Here is a 23,926-nt window from a genome sequence, read left to right on the forward strand (position 1 = left end):
ATCTTATTTCCTCACATCGAGGGGTGGAAATGGAAGCTTACTGAAGTCAGTTTTCTTCCAAGTCCTAACAACTCACCAACAATGGCGCAAACCCTTCGGCCGCGCTCCTGAATATTTCCCATTAATGAGCTCCTCGTTGGATCCCTTCCTCATGCAAGTGTTGGGTCTTCACTTGCTGGCACGAATTGCCAGGGCAAGACTGACCTCAGGTCTTCCTACTACTACCTCCAACCCCCTACTTAATTGGCCCAAATCTCCGGCCACCTGGTGGACTCTGGGCTGCTCTCTAGGTCGAGGCTCCTTCTCTTCTAGCAGCCTGCTCTTTTGGCACAGCCTCAGGCAAAGGAAGGAAATACTGGGCAGCACCACACCCATCGCTCCGGGCCTGACTCACTAAGGCTTTGCGGGGGAGCCAGAAGTCTTTTAGAGGGAGGGGTAAGGGATAGAAGATAGGGTGTCCCCAGCCCACTGTCTCCTCGATATTAGTGGCATGGGAAAGCCCCATACATTTGCTCTGTTGCTCAGTAGCTTACTCTACTGGCTCAGCCCGCGATGCCAGGGCACCAAATAGCTGGGAAGAGAGACCTGCCAGCTCTACTTCTTTACCAGCTGGGACCTCAAACAATTCGCTTGTCCTGAGTCGAGTTTCCTCACGTGAAATTAATGGGAATATAATAACAAGCAGGAGAGCGCTGTGGTTAGAAACATGGGCACTGGATTCAAATGATCAGGTTTCCAATCCTAGCTCTCCCACTTCATATCTGTGTCTTTTGGGGAAAGTTATTCAATCTATTTGTCCTTCCCTGATTATACAGTGGGACTTACCATATTTCTCTTACTGGGTGGTTGTCATATTTCAATAACACTTTATGTAAAGCACTTAACATGGTAGCTGGTTCTTACCAGCCCAATGAATGGTGGTTGGGATAGCCTGGTTTAGGAGTTTGTTGTCAGGTCTTATGAGGCAGATACAATTGTACTTATTATGACTGCCCTTGGGGTAGTCAACTGTTCACCCATACAATGGGGATGTGTCTTTTGTGAAAATGCTTCGGAAATTCCAAAGCATCATTGAAATATTGAGATGGTTATTCCCATTTTCCCCAAAAGCCTAAGAGCTCTTACAGGTGCAGCATTATAAAGGCTGCGAAAGGACAAGAGTAGTGTCTTTGTATAGTTTCTTTGTTCCCTTCAAGGCTGCACACTATGTTGTGGGTACTCCCTGAGATGAACCAAAGCTTCCCCAAAACTGTCAAGAGATCCAACCAGTGCAAAGAACACCCACAATGTCAAACTGTCTTCCCTTGGTCACCTGCTTTTCCTTTCTGAAATCCATTCTCCTTAGCTTTTTCAGACTCATACAAGAATGGGTAACTTCCCCAGTGACTCCCTCACCCCACCTCTAGGACAAACCACCCTCTTCATTCTGGACAGCCTTTTCATGGGTCTGTTGTTTATATGTCCATGTAAAGTATGCAAGCATGGTGTCCAGAGGACAGGAACTCTGTGTACAGCCATAACAACACCCAGATGTGGGAATTGAGGCTCCTTCTCTTGAAGACAAAGATGAAATGATCAGTATAATACCCTTAATCTCTACCCCACTCCTCCTTCCCCAAATATTTAACAGAACTTCAAGCTGCTGGGAATATTTATTTATTTATTTGGTCTATTAACACCAAGATCTGCAAAAAACAACCTCTAAACACAAGATAAGAAAACTCGAACATTAACATTCTTCAATTTTGTGTAAGCTCTGCAATACGGAAAATATACAAACTTCAAACAGCTGCAAAAATAGTGTCTTTGGGAGAAAATAGAGTCTCTACATCGATACAAGAAAAATAGGCATTTTTCTAATCCATCCAGCCCTGGGGTGGGCGGAGAGTATAGAGTCGCCATTTGCCACCTGGAGGAATGCCAGCTCTCCTCCCCACTACCCACCTGGGGCTGGGCGGGCTGGGCTGCTACTTAAGACAATCTTTAGTCAGGGTGAAAGCGAGATGAAAATGCCACTTGGGAAAACACTTGTTTCCTCCCTCTGCCAGCAGCTGAATTGGTCAAGTGTCATGGCCCGTTAGGGCTGCTTTGGTCAGCTCCTCCAATGAGAGGGAGGCGTGGGGATAGGGCTGAGAGGATGGGGGATCTATCTTATGGTCTCCTGGAGGAGAGGGAAGGAAATCTGTGGCGTCTTCTCTCCTTCATTCATGGCCAGCTTGCTCTGTGACAAAAATAAGGGCCTCCTATACAGTCATTTGGACTGACACCCGGGGGTGGGGGACTCAAGACCTTCTGGGTGTTTTCCACCAAGTGAGGGATGTGGCAGGTACACAGGTGTGAATTGTGAGCTGCCCAGCTACTAGTGGAGAAGGCAGGTCCCATCACGTTCAGAGGGGCCGGTGCCCATCAAAAAGAGGACCCAGGGCTTTGACACAGTAAGTGAAAGAAAGTGCTCGAAGGCCGAGAGGGAAGGGCCCCTCCATACCCCATCTCAGGGGACCTGGGGAGGGACCTGCCACCAAGGCACTGGTCTCTATGGTAAAGTGGGGCAGGGGTGGGACCCTCAGACCATCAGGGAGCTCTGGAAAAGCACAGGCTCTTCTGATGGTGGGGTGCGCTGCCATGGCTCGAATGGCAGTGGGGAGGCCTTGGAGGCCTCCGGATCCTTCCGAGGTGGTGGCCTGGGGCTGGCCGGGGGAAGGGGAGATCCCGGGTTTGAGGGGCAGTTACGGAAGATGAAGCCCATGCCGGGGAAGAGGGGCTTCATCAGGTTGACGGGGCAGAAGGCTGAGCCGGTCGGGTTGAAATGGACTTTGTTCTTGTCAGGACAGGAAGTCAGGAAGGCCAGGTCAGGACCTGGGGACCTGGAGGATGAAGAGAGACACACAAGACACATACGTACACACAGAGAGAAACAGACAGCGAGAGAGGGTGAGATGTCACAGCATCAAGGCAGCAGGAGAGCTGGGTCTCTGTTCAAACAGAATTGGAACTTGACCGAAAACCAAGCCCCTCAGCTCTCTATTTTTAAAAAAATATGGCTAAACAACGGGAAATGCTCTTCAGCTAAAAAGAGGAGGGATTGAAGCTAGACAGAAAGGAGAACTTCCTGACAATGTGATTCAAGAAGTGGAGACCAAGAAATCTTTTCATTCGAAAGATTTCATCAGTGGCTGGGCACAGAGGCTCACGCCTATAATCCCAGCACTTTGGAAGGCCAAGGTGGATGGATCACTTGAGGTCAGGAGTTCGAGACCAGCCTGGCCGACATGGTGAAACCCTGTCTCCAGTAAAAATACAAAAAATTAGCCGGGTGTGGCAGCATGCTCCTGTAATCCCAGCTATTCAGAAGGCTGAGGCAGGAGAATCACTTGAACCTGGGAGGCGGAGGTTGCAGTAAGCCAAGATCGTGCTATTGCACTCCAGCCTGGGCAACAGAGCAAGACTCCATCTCAAAAAGAAAAGAAAAGAAATATTTCCTTAGTGAATGGTGTTTTGGGGACAGACCACATGCCTGAAAGCAGAGATCAAAGCCAAGTGACTAAAGTGGGGTTTCTCAGCCTTGGCACCACTGACATTTTGGGCTGGATGATTCTTTGTTGCGGGGTGGGGATGGAGGCATTGTCCTGTGCATTGTAAGATGCTTAACAGTGTCCCTGGCCTCTACTTACTAGATCCCAGTAGTACCACGACTCCTCCCCTCTAGCTGTGACAACTAAAAATGTCTCTTGATATTGCCAAATGTTCCCTAGTTGAAATCTACTGGCCTAAAGAATCTAATTGTTGGGCACATTTGAAAGGTATGGGGTTCTTTGTTGTTGTTGTTTTGTTTTTGAGACAGAGTCTCACTCTGTGGCCCAGGCTGGAGTGCAGTGTGGCAGGATCATGGCTTACTGCAGCCTCGACCTCCCCGGTCCAAGCAATCCTCCCACCTCATCCTCCTGAGTAGCTGGGACTACAGGCATGAACCACCATGCCCAGCTAATTGCTTTATTTTTATTTTGTAGAGAAGGGGTCTCTGTATGCTACCCAGGCTGGCCTCCAGAAAGGTGTGATTTTCAAAACTTTGAGAGGAAAGGATGGCAACAACTGTGAGAAAGGCAGCTAGACCTTATCGGAAGATCTGGGTTCTAACTCACCATGTGGTCCTTGTCATATCTGTCTCACCCTCCTTTTTAATTTTAATTTTTTAATTGTTTTTAGAGACAGGGTCTTGCTCTCTCACCCAAGCTGGAATACAGTGGTGTGATCATAGCTCACTGCAGCCTCAAACTCCTAGGTGCAAGTAATCCTCCTGCTCAGCTTCCCAAGGAGCTGGGATTACAGACGCCTGCCACCATTCTAGGCTAATTTTATTATTATTATTTTTTTGGTAGAGATGGGAGTCTCACTATGTTGACCAGGCTGGTCTTGAACTCCTGGGCTCAAGTGATCCTCCTGCCTTGGCCTCCCAGAGCACTGGGATGACAGGCATGAGCCACCGCACCCAGCCTGTCTCACCTTTATAATGTGAGAGGAATCATCCTTCCTCTTTTGATTGTTTAGGAAGATGGAATGATAAAAGGTCAGGTCAGAGAGTTCCTGAGTAAGGGATAGCCCTGATTCCTTACTGTATGGCCAAGCCTAGAGGGTGAAACAGCCCTAAGAAGCTGACGGTTTGAAAATCCCAGGTGAGAAGACAAAGGTATGAGAAGACGGTGAAGCTCTGCCACCAATGGTTCTCACCAATCACCTTTTTCTTTTTTACTTTTTATTAAAGTATAATATATACACTCAGAGAAAAATGCACTCAGTATACAGACTGATAAATTGGTTACCATCTTTTTTTTTGGACAGGGTCTCACTCTGTTGTCCACGCTGGAGTGCAGTGGTGCAATCTTGGCTCACTGCAACCTCCACCTCCTGGGCTCAAGCAATTGTCCCACCTAAGCCTCCTCAGTAGCTAGGATTACAGGCACCCACCACCATACCTGGATAATATTTTAACATTTTTTGTAGAGAGGGTGTCTCCCTATGTTGCCCAGGCTGGTCTTGAACTCCTGGATTCAAGCAATCCTCCCACCTAAGCCTCCTCAGTAGCTAGGATTACAGGCACCCTCCACCATACCTGGATAATATTTTAACATTTTTTGTAGAGAGGGTGTCTCCCTATGTTGCCCAGGCTGGTCTTGAACTCCTGGACTCAAGCAATCCTCCCTTGGCTTCCCAAAGTGCTGGAATTATAGGTATGAGCCACTTCACCCAGCCAATTACCATCTTAATTCCGGAATTCCAATAATTCTAGAGCCCAGGAAGAGCAAGGTGTGAAGAGAAGAGCAGAGACCTGGCACAGAGTCAGGAGAGGTGGAGGGTAAAGGCCCACGTGGTGGGTGTGTTTGGGAAGGCCTGGCGTCCTAGAGACTCCACAGTGGCAAGGGCTTCCCTGATGGAGAAGGGTTTAAAAGAGTCCCAATTTATGGAGGGATGGGGAATGGGCAAGAGAGAGAACGTTCTAGGTGTGTGCATGTACGTGTTGGGAAGGTGACCAAGGGGAGACCCAGCAACACTCAGAGAATATGATGGCAACCAGCATGACCCTGAATACCTTGACTCCTTGCCTGGAAAATCCAGATGATCTTGGAGGGGACAACAGCTAAGAAGGGGGAAATGTGGCAGAAGAATGGCTAAACACACAAACTTCCCAATAGGAAAGTTGATTAAATAAAGAAACCTCAGTGAACTACAGAATGTAAATCCCGGCATATCTTAGAAAATCACTGATGGATCACCACCACTCTTTTTTTTTTTTTTTTTTGGAGACAGAGTCTCAGTCTGTTGCCCTGACTGAAGTGTAGTGGTGCAATCTCAGCTCACTGCAATCTCCACCTCCTGGGTTCAAGCAATTCTCGTGCCTCAGCCTCCTGAGGAGCTGGGATTACAGGCATGCACTAACACACCCGGCTAATTTTTGTATTTTTAGTAGAGGCAGGGTTTTGCCATGTTGCCCAGGCTGGTCTCGAACTCCTGGCCTCAAGTGATCTGCCCACCTCAGTCTCCCAAAGTGCTGTCATTACAGGCGTGAGCCACTGCACCCAGCTGATCACCACTTCCTTTTTTTTTTTTTTTTTTGAGATGGAGACTCACTCTGTTGCCCAGGCTGGAGTGCGGTGGCGTGATCTCGGCTCACTGCAACCTCTGCCTCCCAGGTTCAAGCGATTCTCCTGCCTCAGCCTCCTGAGTAGCTGGGATAACAGGTGCCTGCCACCACACCTGTCTAATTTTGTATTTTTAGTAGAGACGGGGTCTTGCCATGTTGGACCAGGCTGGTCTCAAACTCCTGACCTCAGGTGATAAACGCCCACCTCAGCCTCCCAAAGTGCTGGGATTAGAGGCATGAGCCACTGCACCCAGCCCACCACCTCTCTTAAAGGGTTAATGCAGGGGCAGGAAGATAAATGAGCTGACTTTAAGGCCTCTTCTGGCATTGAGTCTATGAAAAAATCAAGATGAGCTACAGCTTAATTTCCACCCACATTTCCAGGTTGTAATTACTCCACCATAATGTGGATTGAGGGAGGGTACAAGAGCCTAGAGTCTGCTGAAGCTAAGAGATCTGGCCTCTTCCCTCCACAGCTTCTCAGAGGACCTAGGAGTCTTGAAGGGATCCCAGGCAACAATAATAACAGTAACAAAACCTCTAGTGGCAATGGTTTTCTCTGTAACTCCTACTGTGGCTTCTGTATGTACCTTCGGCTGCCACCATGGGTTATTGCTCCCTTATTTGAGATACAAATGGTGCTCTCAATGACCCAAATCCAGTCCCAGCTACATCTTCACTCACACACCATGACTAAACTTCCTGACTGCCACTGAAACCCCAAGTTGGTGTGAATCTGCCCTGGTGAGTATTAAGCTGGCAGCAGGAAATGAAATGAGCTCTTTGGTGCCTGCTAACGGGGACAGGGGCATTTGGAAAGGTTGGCTCTCAATTCTTTTGGCTAATGGGAGGAAAGTGTAAAGAATCAACAGAAGAATGGCTTCTGAACGATCCAATCTGGTTTGGAAATTTTCCATAGTCCTTACTTGCAAGGACTGGAAATTTCTGTCTGGGAGTTCATGACACTTGAACCACTACAGCCACAGGGTGAAGACTTGACTCCGAAGCTCAAACTGTTAAGCTGTTTAGGCCCCCCATTCTACTCCAGTGGGGCTGAAACACTTCTAATCTCTGACTGAAGAGAAATACTAGTATGTTCTCCCCACACCCCCCATCTCTTGCTCTCTCTCTCTCTCTCTGATTATGGTCTAGCAAATTCTCACACCTTCCCCGGAGATGGAAAAAAATAGAAGAAACAAAGGGCTTAGGTTTCAGATATATTTTCTTTCCAGCTCCTGCTGCGCTTGTGGCTGGCATGTGGGCAGAGAGCAGGTTTCTATGGAGATAATGATAAGCAAAGATTTAAGTGCTCAGAGTAGGTAATGTCAACACGTTTGATCATGGAAAGCTGGCAATACTTATCATCTAAAGTTGACAACACCTCTATGACAAGAGAGAGTCCAAGACTGAAGAAGGTGGGAGAATGTAGGCCCACCCTCCCCTCCCACACCCTGTCCACTTGGTGTACTCACGTGGCTTCTTCAAACACACGCACTTTCTCACAGCCTTCTGGGGGCTCCCGTTTGAAGACGTAGCTATGATTAGGCCGAGGGGAGGCAGCAAAGGCAAGGACTGGAGATGGGCTGCCATCTTCAAGAAAGGCTGGGTGTCCTGGAGAGGAGGCTGTGAACAGAGCAAGGCTGAGTCTAGTGGAGATGAAGGGAAGGCCTCCACTTTTCTGGGTCCAGGACTGAGGTGTAAAGTGGCAAGGCTGGGGACACATGGTAAGGAAGAGGGTAGCGGGTGTGCTTATCCAGTGTGATTATACTCTACCTTAAAAACCTTTGAGGCAGCTTACAAAAATACACAGTGTATAACAGAACAGAAAAACGGAGTTGAATGTATGGAAAGTTAAGATCTCATACCAATTCTATATTCCCAGGAGGTAGACTGGGACCGGAACTCCAGATCTCAGACTTGAAGGAATCCTAACTGTGTCTCTCTCTGCCTTCTTCCAAGACTGTCACACCCTCCCTGCCAACATACCACAGCTTCTTCCTGTCCACAGTCTTGAAAATCTATCCTTTCTTCCAAGAAGAACTCTTCTCCGACTCAGAGAAGCAATCTTTACTCAACCCCACTTGTAGGATAAAATTCCTCTCCCTTTCCACACAGTGAATGTACTTTGCCTAGGTTGCAAATATTGACTTTATCTGTATTTATCTCACATTTATTCCTCCTTATTCTATGCTCTGTTTACCCATGTGTATTGTTAGATCATGCCCTTGACCAGCCTACCTCATGGGGTTGCTGTGACAATCAAATCAGACAACATAGGCACAGTGCTTTATAATGTAAGGATTATTATTAAGAGGTAGGAATTTCATCTCATTTTCTCAGAGAAGTAGCTAGGGCATTGTAGAAAATAGAGATTTGGAGTAAAAAAAAAAAAAAAATGGGTTTTGGTCTGGGTCAAACTATGCAACCCTGGGCAAGCAACCACATTCTCTTACTTTGTATCACTCACAACCACTTTGAAACCATTGTTGGGAATGAGTACAGTGGACACCTGAATGAAGACTTGCTGCTTTCCCCTACAGCTTGCTGAACCTCAGCCCAAAAATGGGGATGGCAGGGATTGCTTCTTTGGATCCCAGTGAGGATTAAATAGACGTATAAATGCAGTGACTTCATAAATTATCAAGCAGAACAGGATGTATGGGACCATTATTATCACTGGTATAATGTGCAGAAGAAAGATGACTCATATTCTAGTAGGGTACTGAGAATGCTAGGCCTGAATTGACTAGAGGTGGAAAAGGGAGTGGAGCCACTCATGTGTCCCAGAGTCAGCCCTGCTGCCTCAGCCTTCGCAGCTTACCTTTGTCGTTGGGGGTGGATGCCAGCTCCTCGGCGGCACCCCGATGTTCCTCATGACTGGCCAGGCCACAAGGCTGGGGAGATGCCAAGGACATGGAAGGAGAGCTGGCAAGGTTGCCAGGCTCCAGGAGGAGGAGGGGATGATCACAGCTGCCACTCTGGGGAGGAGCTGGGGCCCGGTGCCCATCAGGGATATCAAGGATCTAATGGGGAAGGACGGTAAAGACTGTCAGCCCTGAGTATTTCAGGCCTGCAGCAGCACAGTGACCCCGAGGGTATTTCCCTTGCTGCTGTCATTCTCTATCCATGACACACAACCACAGAACACCATTTCCTCCAGCCATTTATTTCCCTGGCCACCCTTCAATCTAGAAGAAACTCCCTCCTGTTTCTTCCATAGCACTTTGCTCTTATCCCTAATAGCACTCACAGTCCAATGTATAATTACATATTCACCTGTAGGGCTTGATCAATGTGTTGTCCCCATAAGACTATAAGCCTCATGAGGGCAGGGACCTTCTGTGCCCTGGGCTCTAGGAATACAAAGATGATAATGTATGCTGGAGGGCACAATAGCGGCAAACCACCAGGAGCCTGTAAGTGCTGTAACCATTGCAGAACAAGTATGCTGATGATTAGCATGTGTTACATACCTCCTCACCCCCTTCTAAAAACACTCAATGGTACTTGAACCTGTAGCTCACCAAATTATGTGCACGTGTTTGGGTATATGTAAAATCCTGCATACATGCACATTCAAAACCAACTAGTAGGTAAATCATAAACTGAGAAGTGTGCCCATTAGAATCATATTAATATTGGCCAACTGGCATTCCCCAATTAAACTGTGTCAATATAAAATTGTGCCTGAGGCCGGCTGGGCGCAGTGGCTCACGCCTGTAATCCCAGCACTTTGGGAGGCTGAGGCGGGCGGATCACGAGGTCAGGATATAGAGACCATTCTGGCTAACAAAGTGAAACCCCGTCTCTACTCAAAGATACAAAAAAAATTAGCCAGGCATTGTGGCGGGCACCTGTAGTCCCAGCTACTCGGGAGGCTGAGGCAGGAGAATGGCGTGAACCCAGGAGGCGGAGCTTACAGTAAGCCCAGATTGCGCCACTGCACTCCAGCCTGGGCGACAGAGCGAGATTCTGTCTCAAAAAAAAAAAAGAAAAAAAAAATGTGCCTGAGACCAGCACGGTGGCTCACGCCTGTAATCCCAGCACTTTGGGAGGCCAAGGTGGGTGGATCATGAGGTCAGGAGATCGAGGCCATCCTGGCCAACATGGTGAAACCCCCTACTAAAATACAAAAAATTACCTGGGCATGGTGGCACATGCCTGTAGTCCCAGCTACTGGGGAGGCTATGGCAGGGGAATTGCTTGAACCCAGGAGGCGGAGATTGCAGTGAGCCAAGATGGCGCCACTGCACTCCAGCCTGGCGACCAGAGCGAGACTCTATCTCCAAAAAAAAAAAAAAAAAAGGCCGGTGGCTCACGCCTGTAATCCCAGCACTTAGGGAGGCCGAGGCGGGTGGATCATGAGGTCAGGAGTTCAAGACCAGCCTGGCAAAGATGGTGAAACCCCATCTCTATTAAAAATACAAAAATTAGCCAGGCGTGGTGGCAAGCGCCTGTAATCCCAGCTACTGGGGAGGCTGAGGCAGAGAACTGCTTGAACCCGGGAGGTGGAGGTTGCGGTGAGCTGAGATCGCGCCACTGGACCCCAGCCTGGGCAACAAGAGTGAAACTCCATCTCAAAAAAAAAAAAAAGTGCCTGAGACGTCAGCAAAGGTAGCACATATTCTGCCTGGGAGTGGAGTCGGGGAGAAGGCTGCATAGGAGCAGCTTGGCATGAAGGAGGCATGCGTGTTACCAGGTAGAGATGGAGAAGGGGCAGGGAGCAGCAGGCACTGAGGCGCCCATGCCGGTGCCAAGCACACGGGGAACAGTGAGAACTGGCAGTTTGGCTGAAGATGACCCCTGTCTGTTCCTCCCAGCAGGGGGGCCTCCTCTCTGCCAATCCTTGCCCCCTGTCTTTGTACTCACCACCACAAAGCCTGTCCTAGTGACATGGGTTAAGGCCATTTGAGACTAATAAACTCCATTTGCATTCCTTTTGCAGGCTGGTGTTTGTATGCTGCTGTTTGCGTAGCCATAGCCTGTGAGGCCCCAGAGAGCAGGACTCCCAGTTCCCCTCGCCCAGGCCAAGTGAGGCACGGACTGTGGGTGCACTCAGGGTGCGGCCGCCACTCACCCTCAGCAGCTCCTCTTCTCCCTGCTCCTTCACAAACACCTCCTCCAGCTCTTGGTTGAGCCCTTCCAGGCTCCTGTGCAGGCAGGGGCTGAGTCGCAAGACAGGGGACCCTGAGGGGAAGCTGGGAGGGGACGCCTGAGGAAGAGGCAAATGACAAAATCACACACAGCCCCACCAGGCCTAGACAGTCATTCATTCTGACCAGGGGTAATGGTCATGTCCACACAGCAGAACTGAGTGAATGAAGGGTGATTTGGGGACAGTTACAGATTGCAATAGGTCCACTCAGGGCAGTTTTCTCCAAAAGTTTGAGCTTTGCAGAGTCTACTGTGTGCTGTAGAGTCATTGCCTCAATTATATGGGGATGGGGGTAGAAGAGAGGGAGATTCAGAACGGCAAGAAGCCCTTCCAATATCACACAGCAAGACCAAGTTTGGACTAAAACTTCACAAAGCATGCAGTGTGGTAGGGGGCTCGGCAGTTCTAAGACCCAGGAAACCTCTGCCCATATAGGGGGGCCTGCATGGAGGAGAACAGAGGGGAGAGGGCTGGGGGAGAAAACATACCCTCAGTGCTCCCCGCACTGCGTGGTCCCCTGGGAGTGGTGAACCTCGCTCCTTCTCTTTCCCACTGCGGCTCAGCTTCGTCCTCTGCAGTTGTTGCTTCAACTTGGAAATCTAGCAGCCCAGAGAGAAGATGACAGAGGCAGATTAAGGAAAGCCAAAGTGCACTGGGTCCCTCTTCCAAGGAGTGGCTCCTGGCAGAGGCCCATGAAGATATATACAAGGAGGATGGAAGTTAATCTTCCATCTCAAAATAGCTCAATGGTGTTAAAACTGATGATCTGTTCCTCAGACGAGTTGGATACCTCACTTAACTAGATGGATTGGATTCCAAATAATTAAAAATATACAACATGGAAACCATTTTGTCTTTTACAGATTCCAAAGGCATGGACTACCCCTCTTTTTTTTTTGAGACTGAGTCTTGCTCTCTTACCCAGGCTGGAGTGCAATGGTGCGATCTCGGCTCACTGCAACCTCCACCAGGTTCAAGCAGTTCTCTGCCTCAGCCTCCTGAGTAGCTGGGATTACAGGCACCCACCATCACCCCCAGCTAATTTTTGTATTTTTAATAGAGATGGGGTTTCACCATCTTGGCCAGGCTGGTCTTGAACTCCTTACCTCGTGATCCACCCGCCTCAGCCTCCCAAAGTCCTGGGATTACAGGCATGAGGCATTGCGCCTGGCCCTAACCCTCTATAAATAGCAATGGAAGATGATGTTTCTGAATGCTAAGGACATTCAGAGTACATTCACAATGATCTTAGAGGCCCTGAGACCAGGAAGGATGGGGATATTCTCCCTTGTTTAAAGTAGACTACACTAGGAACAGGGATAGACACTCAAGAAGGGGATATTGGATTTCATCTTGACTTTCATATCCTGAGACTACTACAGATTATCATCAACAATTTTGAATATTATCCCATCACATGTGCAATTCTGGACCTTCTTGCCCTCAACTGGAAAATGCTCAGGGGATGAAGAGCTATTTAAATATAAGCCTAAATTAAATGGAATTCAGAGAGTAGATCTGCTGCCCACAGCCATAAGATTTATGACTAGAGCCAAGAAGAAAGAGCTTTCCGATTTGCTATTGTGGGTCACTCGTACCACATCTCCCCATTCTTAGTGTGAATAACTTGCTTACTCTGACCATTGAAAAGTTTAAATATTTTTTATTTCCCCCTTGTCTTAAGCTCTCAACGTATTCACTTCATATTTTCTCATTGTTCTCAGCAATAGAGGGCAGAAGCAACTTCTTCTTGCAAAGGCGTGCAGGGTGAGTCCTATCGAGTTGACCCTCTCAGAAGCTGCCACACAGCATGTCAGGAGGAGCTGATGGGGAGCCCTGGAATATTCCAGCCTACGGCTTTCTCCCCTTAACCTCAATGACTTGAGCACTCCTGAGGGAGAGGGAGGGCCAGGAAAAAGTGTTTGGGAACATTTTGTTATTTTTCTCTTTTGAAAATAAGGCTAGGGCTGGGCGTGGTGGCTCACGCCTGTAATCCCAGCACTTTGGGATGCTGAGGCTTGCAGATCACCTGAGGTCAGGAGTTCAGGACCACCCTGGCCAACATGGTGAAACCCATCTCTACTAAAAAAAAAAAAAATACAAAAATTAGGTGGGTGTGGTGGTGGGTGCCTGTAATCTAAGCTACTTAGGAGGCTGAGGCAGGAGAATCGCTTGAACCCAGGAGGCAGAAGTTGCAGTGAGCCGAGATCGTGCCACTGTACTCCAGCCTGGCCAGTAGAGACTCTGTTTCCAAAAACAAACAAACAAACAAAAAACTAGATGAGTAGTTAAGAAGTAAATGAGGCTGGGAGCTCCTAATTCCCAGGAACTCCCTCCCTGTCTTCCTCCAGTCTCTGAGCTGCTTATCTGGATCCAATCCCAAAGAACAATGGTGGCTCCAGCCCTGTGCTTGCTGCTGAAAGGCACTAGCAGCCTCTGGCCAAGCCCCTGCCTAGCAGGAGGGTCTGGGCTCCTAAGACCTGGCCACTTGGAGAGTGGGAGTCAGCTAGGAAGGAGCCATCTCATCAGGAAAAGGCCAGGTCAAGATAGGAGAGGTGAGCAGTGTGACGCCACCATGGAGGAGATGCATTGCATGGTACTAGGGGATTGAGAAGAAGCCGCTACCCTAGGCAGGGAGTCAAAGTGGGTAGCTACCTCTTTTCGGTGGTCTGTGCTGCCCCAGGATGCTGAGCGCTTGTGTGCACAGGAACTGGCACGCTCACCTTCTAGCTCTTGCCAGGACAGGGGCGTCTGCAGGGAGAGAAACACAGTGAGACACAGCAGCTTCTTTGGCAGGCACTGGGGAACAGGCACACTGTTTTCTGGGTAGAGGTGATGGCCCTTTGAGCCCTTCTCTCTGCTCATCAACCTCTGAACACTCCCAGTCGGTGTTCTTCTTCAGGCTTCTCCACCTGCACTCCCTCCTTCCCAGTTCATGTCCTCCAGCAAACATTCCCTGATGACCCAACAGGGCCAACCTCCTCTTTACTCTTTTCTGAGTGCTATACATGTATGATATCCCAGTTATTCCAGCTGATCCTCAGTGGTGAGGACAAGTATTGCCACTCCTATCCCAACCAGCTCCAAGAGAATATAGGCTCAGGCTCTGGGAATCACTGGCACTCTTTATTCTCTCGCCCTCTACATGTGTAGCACAGGCCCAGGATCCTGGGAGCCTAATAAAAACAAGTTAATATATAGGAGTGCATTAAGGGATTATTAACTGGCAAAACAGGAAAAAAGGTCAACATAGGTCCCCTGACCAAAGCAGGGGACTCCTGTATGGTGCAGTACTTCATTTTTCCCTGCCCATGGAATAAGTGTTACTCCCCCAACCCCTGCCCCCACTGCAAATAAGCAGGAAGGAGACATTTTCAGAAAGGAGAGAGCCACAGTTCTGAATCCAGCCCTGATTCCTGATCCCTCTTGGCCTTATCACTCCTTTTCCTCCCGGGCCTGCCCAGCCCTCATAAAAACAGGGCCCTCAGTCTGCATCTTCTCTCCCTTGCTGCACCGAAGACAGAGTGTCTAAGATGGAGGCAGGGAGAGCTGCAGGACTACTTCCTGAGCCCCGACCCAAGGGAGGAAGCTGTTGGCTCTAAGCATGAAGCCAAAGAGGCCCAGATCCCTCCCCACCACCAGTATCCCTACTTCCATTCCAAGGGAGGGGCCCAAGGGGGAACGCTCCAGTGGAACCAGTTTCTCTCTAACTTCTGTGCACAAGCACAGGCTGCCAAAAACATGAGGGCCTGGGAACTGTCTCCTCCAAGAGATCTGCTGACCTCCCCCGAGAGGTTGTTGCAAACAGAAAAGGGGGAGGACGGGGAAAAAAACCCAACTACTTGCCACCCAACAGCTGCTAAGAGGAGCTCGGCGGGGGAGTCTGAGCAAGCTTGTGAGAGCAGACGGCCGTATGTGACAGCTGCAGTGGAGAGGGGCCACTGGGGATTGGGGCTCCCTGGCTCTTCCTTCTCCCAGCTGCTCATGGATCAGCACCTTTACTGGGCCATGCAACATAGCCAGGGTGAGACAACTACCCTAACTTTCTTGTTCTGATGAGCATCACGAGTAAGTAGGTAACAGAGGAATCTACAAATGCTAAATAAAGCATCCAGAGATCCATTTCCCCACAATTCCCTCCTTTAGGAAAAGGGCAGACGGCCCAAATCTTCAGCACAAACCCTAAAGCCATATACTGGCTCTGTCAGTATATGGAAAGCTACTTCCAAATGCCCGTGTCTCTCTAAACCAGAGTTCTACCAGACAAAGCCTCAGAAAAGGCTGGTGCATGCACTGAAAAGTGAGGAGGAAGCCCATCTCTCCCAGCCACCTCGACCCAGCAGACACACAAAGGATCCTCTCCTCAAGGCTCCAGGACCAACTCTAAAGATGACTACCTCTGCTAATCGAAGCTGGGCCCCGCACCCCCTACGCAAACCTGTTGTCCCTGGAAGGTGGCAGAGGCTATAGAGGGATGACAAAAGCTAAAGGGACCGTTCTGCCCATTTCCCTTCCTCAGGGAAGATACTGTACTCACAGGTGGGTGGTAACAGAGAGGAAAAAACAGCCACATTCAGGCCGCCACGGGTACTACTAATATCTCTTGGAAACTCTTCAAGTACCTCTTTCTTCTGGGATATGCGAGAGGATGGAAAGAGAAATGCAGGCTAGCACAGGACTTAAAAAGGATGTGAGGCTGGGGGTGGTGGCTCATGCCTGTAATCCCAACACTTTGGGAGACTGAGGCGGGTGGATCACTTGAGGTCAAGAGTTCAAGACCAGCCTGGCAAACATGGTGAAACCCCGTCTCTACTAAAAATAGAAAAATTAACTGGGCGCCTGTAATCCCAGCTATTCAGGTAGCTGAGGCACGAGAATTGCTTGAACTCAAGAGGTAGAGGTTGCAGTGAGCTGAGATTGCACCACTGCACTCCAAGCCTGGGCGACAGAGCAAGACTGTCTCAAGAAAAAAAAAAAAAAAAGAAGAAAGAAAAAAGAAAAAAAAGAAAAGAAAAAGAAAGGGATATGAAAATCATAGCAGCTAGGGTCATCTCCTCTCTCAATCCAAGTGACCCCACCTCTCTCCGCTCAGCAACGTCTTCCACCAACCTTCCACTGCCTTCTCTGTGTAAACTATACTACTAAGGCCATTTCTTTGTGTCAACACCCAACCCCTGGCCATAGAATTCACCATCTGACCCTTCATCCCACGGGCTCTCCATCCTTGGCTCTCTGTCCTCCCAAGCAAACCCATCTCCCTCTCCTTTTTCTTACCTTACCCCCAACCTCCAAGCCTGGTCTCCTGATCTAAGACGGCCTGCCCGGCCAAATATTCCCATTCTTCTTGTCAGGGAGCCTTTCCTAACTTGTCTGCCTCAGGCTGACTGCTCTTCTGCTCTGTGTCTCCTCCTTGCAGATGGGCTCTGAGTGTACAGCATTCGTGCAATCAACAAATAGTGGCTGAATGTACACTGTGTGCCCGGTACTGTTTCAGGCACTGGCCATACAACCATGTACAAAACAACACAAATACTTGTCCCGTCTGAGTTTATGTTCTTATTGGGGAGACAGTTTAAACAGTGATAAGTGCCAAGGAGAAAAATACAGCAAAGAAAAGGGATAGGAATGCTGGGTGGGGGATACAATTGGAAATGTCAGGGAGGCCCCCAATGAAAAAGTAACATCTGAATAAAAACACGAAGGAAGTGAGGGAGTGAGTCATGTGCGTATCTGAGGTAAGAGTAATCCAGACAGAGGGAACAGCCAGTGCAAAGGCCCTGTGGCGGCAATGAGCCTGGCATGTTTGAGAATGATAAAGAGGCCAGTGTGGCTGGAGCAGAGTGTGTCAGGAGATGCAGTGACAGGTTAAAAAACGGCTCCTCAAAGATGAGGAACCTATAAATGTTACCTTGTATAGTAACGTTTTTGCAGATGTATTAAGGATCTTGAGATTATCCAAGATTATCTGGGTGGACCCTAAATACCATTACAAATGTCCTTAAATAAGAAAGAGGCAGAGGGAGATTAGATGTATGCACACTGAAGAGGATAAAGCGATATGACCACAGAGGCAGAGACTCGAGTGATGTGGCTGCAAGCCAAGGAGTGCCAGCAGCCACCAGAAGCTAGAAGTGCAGGAACAGACTCTCCCCAGGAGCCTCCTGGGAGAGAATGGCCCTACCAACACCTTGATCTCAGGCCAGTGAAACAGAACTTGGACTTCTGGTCTCCAGAACTGTGAAATAATACATTTCTGTGGTGTTAAGCCACTAAGTTTGAGGTAATTTGTTAAAGCAGCCTCAGAAACCTAATGCAGTAGGTTATCCTGTGTTTGAAGTTGTTGACATGCTGACATCGAGTATTCTTTTTTTTTTGAGATGGGAGTTTCACTCTTGTTGCCCAGGCTGGAGTGCAATGGCGCAATCTTGGCTCACTGAAACCTCCGCCTCACGGGTTCAAGCGATTATCCTGCCTCAGCCTCCCAAGTAGCTGGGATTACAGGCATGTGCCACCACACCTGGCTAATTTTGTATTTGTAGTAGAGACGGGGTTTCACCATGTTGGTCACGCTGGTCTCGAACTCCTGACCTAAGGTGATCTGCCTGCCTCAGCCTCCTAAAGTGCTGGGATTACAGGCATTAGCCACTGCGCCCACCCGACATCGAGTATTCTCAAGGCAGGAGTGTACACAGGTGTGGACTATAGCCCCTCCTAAACTGGGAGTGCCCAGAGTGGGGACTGTGTCCCCAGTTTCCAGTGCCCAAGGTTAGATAGGACTCCTTTTCTGAGTCTCACCATGTAGTCACAGCTAAGAAAAGCTGCCCTTCAAAAAGCTAACCTGGCCAGGTGCGGTGGCTCATGCCTGTAATCCCAGCACCTTGGGAAGCCAAGGCAGGAGGATTGCTTGAGGCCAGGAGTTCAAAACCAGCCTGGTCAACTAGCGAGACCCTATCTCTATAAAAGAAATAATTTTAAATTAGCCAGTTATGGTGGTGCGTATCTGTAGTCCCAGCTACTAGGGAGGCTGAGGCAGGAGGACCACTTGTGCCCAGAGTTCGAGGCTGCAGTGAGTCATGATAATACCACTGCACTCCAGCCTGGGCAACAGAGTGAGACCCTGTCTCAAAAAAAAAAAAGGAAAAAAGAAAAAGAAAAAACTAACCTTCTGGCCACAACAGGGGTCACACCATGCTGCTCAGTCATTCTAGATGACCCTTTGGAAGCAGGGTAGAGCTGGAGCTCAGCAGACCAAAAAGTCATGTTTGTCTCCAGGCACGGTGACTCATGCCTGTAATCCCAGCACTTTGGGAGGCTGAAGTGGGCAGATCAGATCACTTGAGGTCAGGAGTTCAAGACCAGCCTGGTCAACATGGTGAAACTCCGTCTCTACTAAAAATACAAAACAATTGGCTGGGCATGGTTGCACATGCCTGTAATCCCAGCTACTTGGGAGGCTGAGGCAGGAGAATTGCTTGAAGCTGGGAGGCGGAGGTTGCAGTGAGCCAAAATCGAGCCACTGCACTCCAGCTTGGGCGACAGGGCGAGACTCTGTTCTCCAAAAAGAAAAAGAACAAAAAGTTGTTTGTCAGGAGGAGTCATGCACTGGAACAGATTTGACACCCTGGCCCAGGGTGAGCAGCTGAGGGACAAGTAGGGTAGCTTCTGACCATGAGTGGCATGGGCCAGCTGTGCAGATGATACTTAGGTTATGCAAAACTGGACGTGGCCAGACCAAGGAAGCCTTGCCTGGGATTGAGATCCCAGAGCAACATGTGGAAGGACAGCTGGGCGTGGGGGTGGAGGACAGTTTCTCAAAGAGCCATCTAATATAATGAGGAGGAGGGGCGGGATGAAGCTGAAAACCCTCCAAACTGGAATCTCTCAGCCTCCAGCCCAAAAGTTTCTACCTAGACTCCATGACCACAGGCAGGAAAGTCCTGGCCCTCACTGTCTCCAGTGACCTTGGCACCTGAGTAAGCTCCATGTGTGGAGCTGGGCTAGGCCCTGGGAACGTAACCCACTATCCCTGCACGGGACTGTCAAGCAGCATGGTGCCTGGCCTGGTGTGGACCGTCAGGACCACGTGTTCAACTGAAATTCTGCAGGGAATCAGTCCCTTAGGTCTCCGGCCAAACAAAAAGGCCGGAAAAGGCTCTGAGGGTGGTCTGCTGGTCAGCACTGAAAACTGGCTGCAAGTGGCCAAGGCCACCATCTCTGGCCCTACAGTGACTATGCAACCCTCAGATTTTCCATCATGGCCCCATTTTCAAATGTTCGGTACTTTTGTCAAACTATGCTGAACAACTGGTCCTGATCGCCAATCTGGAAAACAGGCAGTGTGCCCAGGCCCCCACACCCACAAAGAAAAACATTTTTAAAAGGTCCATGACGGTCATACTGAATTGTGTGTCATCACTGTTGGGGCACTGGCTTGGGAAAACAGGGAGGATAGTACACAGGTAGGGGAAAGACACAGGAAGAGAAGTCTTCCCAGTGAGCATGCCCACCTTCACCTCTGGCCTTCCTCATACTCTGTGTGGTTTGTCAAGACTTAAGCTTTTTTTTTTTTTCTAAAGGGTAAGTTGGGGCTAAAGAAAAAAATATCCTATCATAGAAGCTTCCCCATCTTACCTGGGGAATGCAGACGGAATGGGGCTGGGGATGAGTAGAATGGGGGGCTGGGCTAGGCAGGACAGGTACCCAGAGTCCTGTCCGTCAGCAGGATGAGACCAACAGGGGAACTTTGCTCAAACAGTCATTCCAGCTGTGATGAGACCACTTCCTCCCTCCAGAAAAGTACACGAAGACTCAAAGGTGTGCACAGCAAGAAGGGAGAGGGGTAACTGCAGCCACCGGCACGTACTGCCCTCACCCACCCTGGCCTGGGCCCAGCTACTAGAAGTGGGCAACACAAAGCAATCGGTGGCCAGCTCTAGTTTACCAACTGACCTGGTCATCTCTCCCGTTGCTCAAAACACGCAGCATCTCCAAAGCACTTCTTCCCCAATTACCATGTTCACACATCCTCCTCCCAAAACAACCAATATCACAAATAACATATATCCGCACGCTTCCTCTTTCCTTGCCCCAAATATTTGGGTAACCCAGTTCTCCATGTCTGACTGTAAATGGCCTGAGGACAATCCTTTGTAACCACCTAAGAGTTTAAAACACAACGAGGAAGGAGATACTAGGATGAGATTGTTGGCACTACTGGGCTATATTCAAGAACTGAGAGCTTTTCGCTCCATCTTCTACTCTGTGAAGAAGCCTCAAGATAGCATGCCCGGCTATCTAGACAGCAGGTGTCCCAGGCTTGCTGCCTAGATCTGAAGCTGGCTTGCAATGGGCAGGGCCCTGGTCTCCTCTCAGGGATTCAGAGGAAGGAGCTGCTTAGCCTGAACCATAACTGCAGCTGCTGACCTCATTGCAAGGCATGCCCTGGGAATGCCAGGGCTGCTGGCTCTTGGTGGAGGGAGGTTAGGCAAGTAGGACAGTAGTAGTGAGTGCCCACCAGTGAGGGAGGATGAAGCAGAAAATAACTACTATATTGGTATGACTAGAAGAGAAAGGGCAAAAGGTAAGGGCAGCGGTAGGAACAGCCCCACCCCCAGCTTAGGGCAATTGGGAAAAGGTTCTGGCATCAGTCTTTTTTTTTTTTTTTGACACAGAGTCTCGCTCTGTTGCCAGGCTGGAGTGCAGTGGCATGATCTTGGTTTACTGCAACCTCTGCCTCCCGGGTTCAAGCGATTCTCCTGTCTCAGCCTCCCGAGTAGCTGGGACTACAGATGTGAGCCACCATGCCCAGCTAATTTTTGTATTTTTAGTAGAGATGGGGTTTCACCATGTTGGCCAGGATGGTCTCGATCTCCTGACCTTGTGATCTGCCCACCTCAGCCTCCCAAAGTGCTGGGATTACAGGCGTGAGCCACCATGCCTGGCCGTATTAGTCCATTTTTAACAGCTTAAAAGCTTTCAAGGACTTTGGTAGATCCTGCCACCCTCCCTTCCCTCTTCCCCTCTCCAGACACCTTCATGTCTTCCCAGTCAAACCTCTCCTTCCTCTCCAGTCCTTTCTGGGTGATATCCCAGTACTCAATAGGAAAGGAACACCAGTTACTTAGGAATATGTCAGGTGAGCCTCAGACCTCCACAGTGTAATACCAGTGTTGAAGAGGGTAGCTTGGACCAGGCCGGGGGGCTTAAGCAGGAATTTGAATGGAGCCCAAAACCTAGAAGCAGCAAATTCCCAGAAGACCAGGAATGAAAGATGGGTAGAGTGCATATTTTGGTTTGGATGCCTAGGTTGATCAGCATTCTCCACCTCCTGACTGCGGCCACAATATTGACAGGTTGCTAAGAGTTCCTCGAGGGCTGGAGCCCATCCCAGGGAAAGAGGAAAGCTGCATGGCTTGGCCTTGCCAGACCCACGGAGGCTCATCGCTGACCTCTGTCTTGCTGTGGCAAGAAGCCCAGACTTGTTATATAAAAGATCTGGCCTACAGCTGGAGCCTGAGCAAAAACACACAGCCTAGGGCCCATGCCTCTAAACTCAGCCAGGGAACATCTGAGGCCAACCCTGCCTTCAGTTGACAAAGAGAAAGCTATCTGAGGAGTGGGATGGTGACTTCCTAGAAGGCTGAAAGCAGGAAATGACAGAGGCAGAAATAGGTGGGCTACACAGAAGCCTGCCATCTGACAAACAGGGATGCAATAATGAGCTTACACACTCAAAGGAATCTCAAGTCCTGTTCCTCCAGGAAGCCCTCCTTGACTACAAACATATTTGAACTAAGCACTCCTATCAAAAGACAAAGTTATGTGTGCTCCCAGGCCTGTGAGGAGGAAGCATAATTTATCCTACTTGCCTTTTCCAAAGGATAAAGGGAATGGCAGTGCCCAGGGCTCCCAGGAAGGAAGCCTACTCTCTCTCCTTCCTGGAGGGTATTCTCCTTTCACAGTCTATTTGTAGATCCAAAGAGGGCCATGATTTTAACTGCAGCAAATTCTTGTTGATTCAAGGTGGGGTATTCCCATGAGAATTCCCCTTCTTTAAACTTTGCCAGATATTTGGCTCCATCTCATCCCTTGGCTGTCTGTTTACTGGCCCTCATAGAACTGGAATCCAGACTCATGGAGGCCAAATCTTGTCCTCATTTCCTTATTCTTCATTCCAACATGCCAAGAACAGTACTGGGCATTCAAACATTCACTAACAACATTTGAAAATGGATCGCATTAACAAAATAAATAAAGGAAAGAAACTGACATGATGTGGTCAAAAGAGGTACCAAGCACTTTCACGTGTCATTTGGCCATCATGCCACCTACACAGAGGCAGACCACGCACTCTCCACCCAGTTTGCAAAGGAAGAGCTGACTTGCCCAATGTCCCCCAGGGTGAAGGGCTGACTCGGACCCTCATGTCCTAGCCACCCTGTTTCTGCCTATCTCGAAATAACTCATTTGCTCTGAAGATGAACAAGAGTGCGTTTAAACTGCATCAAAAGGGAGATTTGACTCTTAACAACTTAGCTGCTAAGAATGAAGTCCTGAATCAGATTAAGAAATGTCTGTATAATTTCACATATGAGATACGTTCGTGCTCAGGCCGATGCTAGCTTATCCAAAAATTGGTAAATGAACTGGATGATCTGCAGAGATTCTTTCCAAGCTTGGGATTCTTAATGAAAAGACTGTCTTAATGAAAATACTGAAGGAGAGGAAGCTGGCTCCCCAGTCCTTGAATGGGTACACTGAAATCCCAGTCGGGGCTGCTGGCAAGGAAGAATTCTCCATTATCTGAGAACTTCCCATTCCTATGGCTCCAATGGGATCTATTCTGGCTCAGCGTACTTTTTGGCCACTTCTTTGGGAAATACAAACTCAATAGAATGTTGGCCTTGGTTTAATTTTAGCAAGGTAAATCTCATTTTTTATTTTTTTTATTTTTTTGAGATGGAGTCTTGCTCTGTCACCCAGGATGGAATGCAATGGCGTGATCTCAGCTCACTGCAACCTCTCCCTCCAAGGTTCAAGCGATTCTCCCGCCTCAGCCTCCCGAGTAGCTGGGACTGCAGGCACCCACCACCACGCCCAGCTAATTTTTTTATTTTTAGTAGAGACGGGGTTTCACCATGTTAGCCAGGCTGGTTTCAAACTCTTGACCTCAGGTGATCCGCCTGCCTAGGCCTCCAAAAGTGCTGAGATTATAGGCGTGAGCCACTGCGCCCGGCCTAAATCTCATTTTTTAAAAAGCTAGAATAAACTCTAAAGTCAGCTGTTGATTACCCCGACACAAATACTCAAAGCTAAACTGAAAAACCCAGATTGACTTCTCTCTTCCACCAGGCAGGTGGAATGCAAACTCATTTCCATATAAGTTTACAAAGAAAAACGGTGGTAAATTAGCAGGGCGTGGTGGCAGGCACCTGTAATCCCAGCCACTTGGGAGGATGAGGCACGAGAATCACTTGAACCCGGGAGGCAGAGGTTGCAGTGAGCCAAGATCGCACCACTGCACTCCAGCCTGGGTGACAAAAGGAAACTCTGTCTTAAGAAGATAAAACATTACATGGATAATATGTACGACCAAAACCCAAGACAAATCATCGCAATGACTTGAAGAAGACCAA

General features: G+C 48.9%; 1 protein-coding gene across 4 annotated transcripts in view; it reads right to left on the reverse strand.

Moving 5' to 3' along the window:
- Positions 1-1,640: 1,640 nt before the first annotated feature.
- The window catches only part of FAM117A (family with sequence similarity 117 member A), a 78,429-nt gene continuing 56,143 nt past the window's right edge, over positions 1,641-23,926 (reverse strand). For all 4 annotated transcript variants that reach the window (XM_055101267.2, XM_055101266.2, XM_003818038.6 and 1 more), the window contains 6 exons: positions 13,947-14,042; positions 11,780-11,890; positions 11,214-11,348; positions 8,958-9,159; positions 7,609-7,759; positions 1,641-2,864 (listed from right to left, as the gene is read on the reverse strand). In XM_055101267.2, coding sequence (XP_054957242.1) covers positions 2,564-2,864; positions 7,609-7,759; positions 8,958-9,051 — 546 coding nt within the window. In that variant the 5' untranslated portion in view covers positions 9,052-9,159; positions 11,214-11,348; positions 11,780-11,890; positions 13,947-14,042 and the 3' untranslated portion in view covers positions 1,641-2,563. The remainder of the gene's footprint in view (positions 2,865-7,608; positions 7,760-8,957; positions 9,160-11,213; positions 11,349-11,779; positions 11,891-13,946; positions 14,043-23,926) is intronic.

Source organism: Pan paniscus, chromosome 19 (assembly GCF_029289425.2).
Source record: "Pan paniscus chromosome 19, NHGRI_mPanPan1-v2.0_pri, whole genome shotgun sequence".
In the NCBI taxonomy this organism is placed as follows: Eukaryota; Metazoa; Chordata; class Mammalia; order Primates; family Hominidae; genus Pan; species Pan paniscus.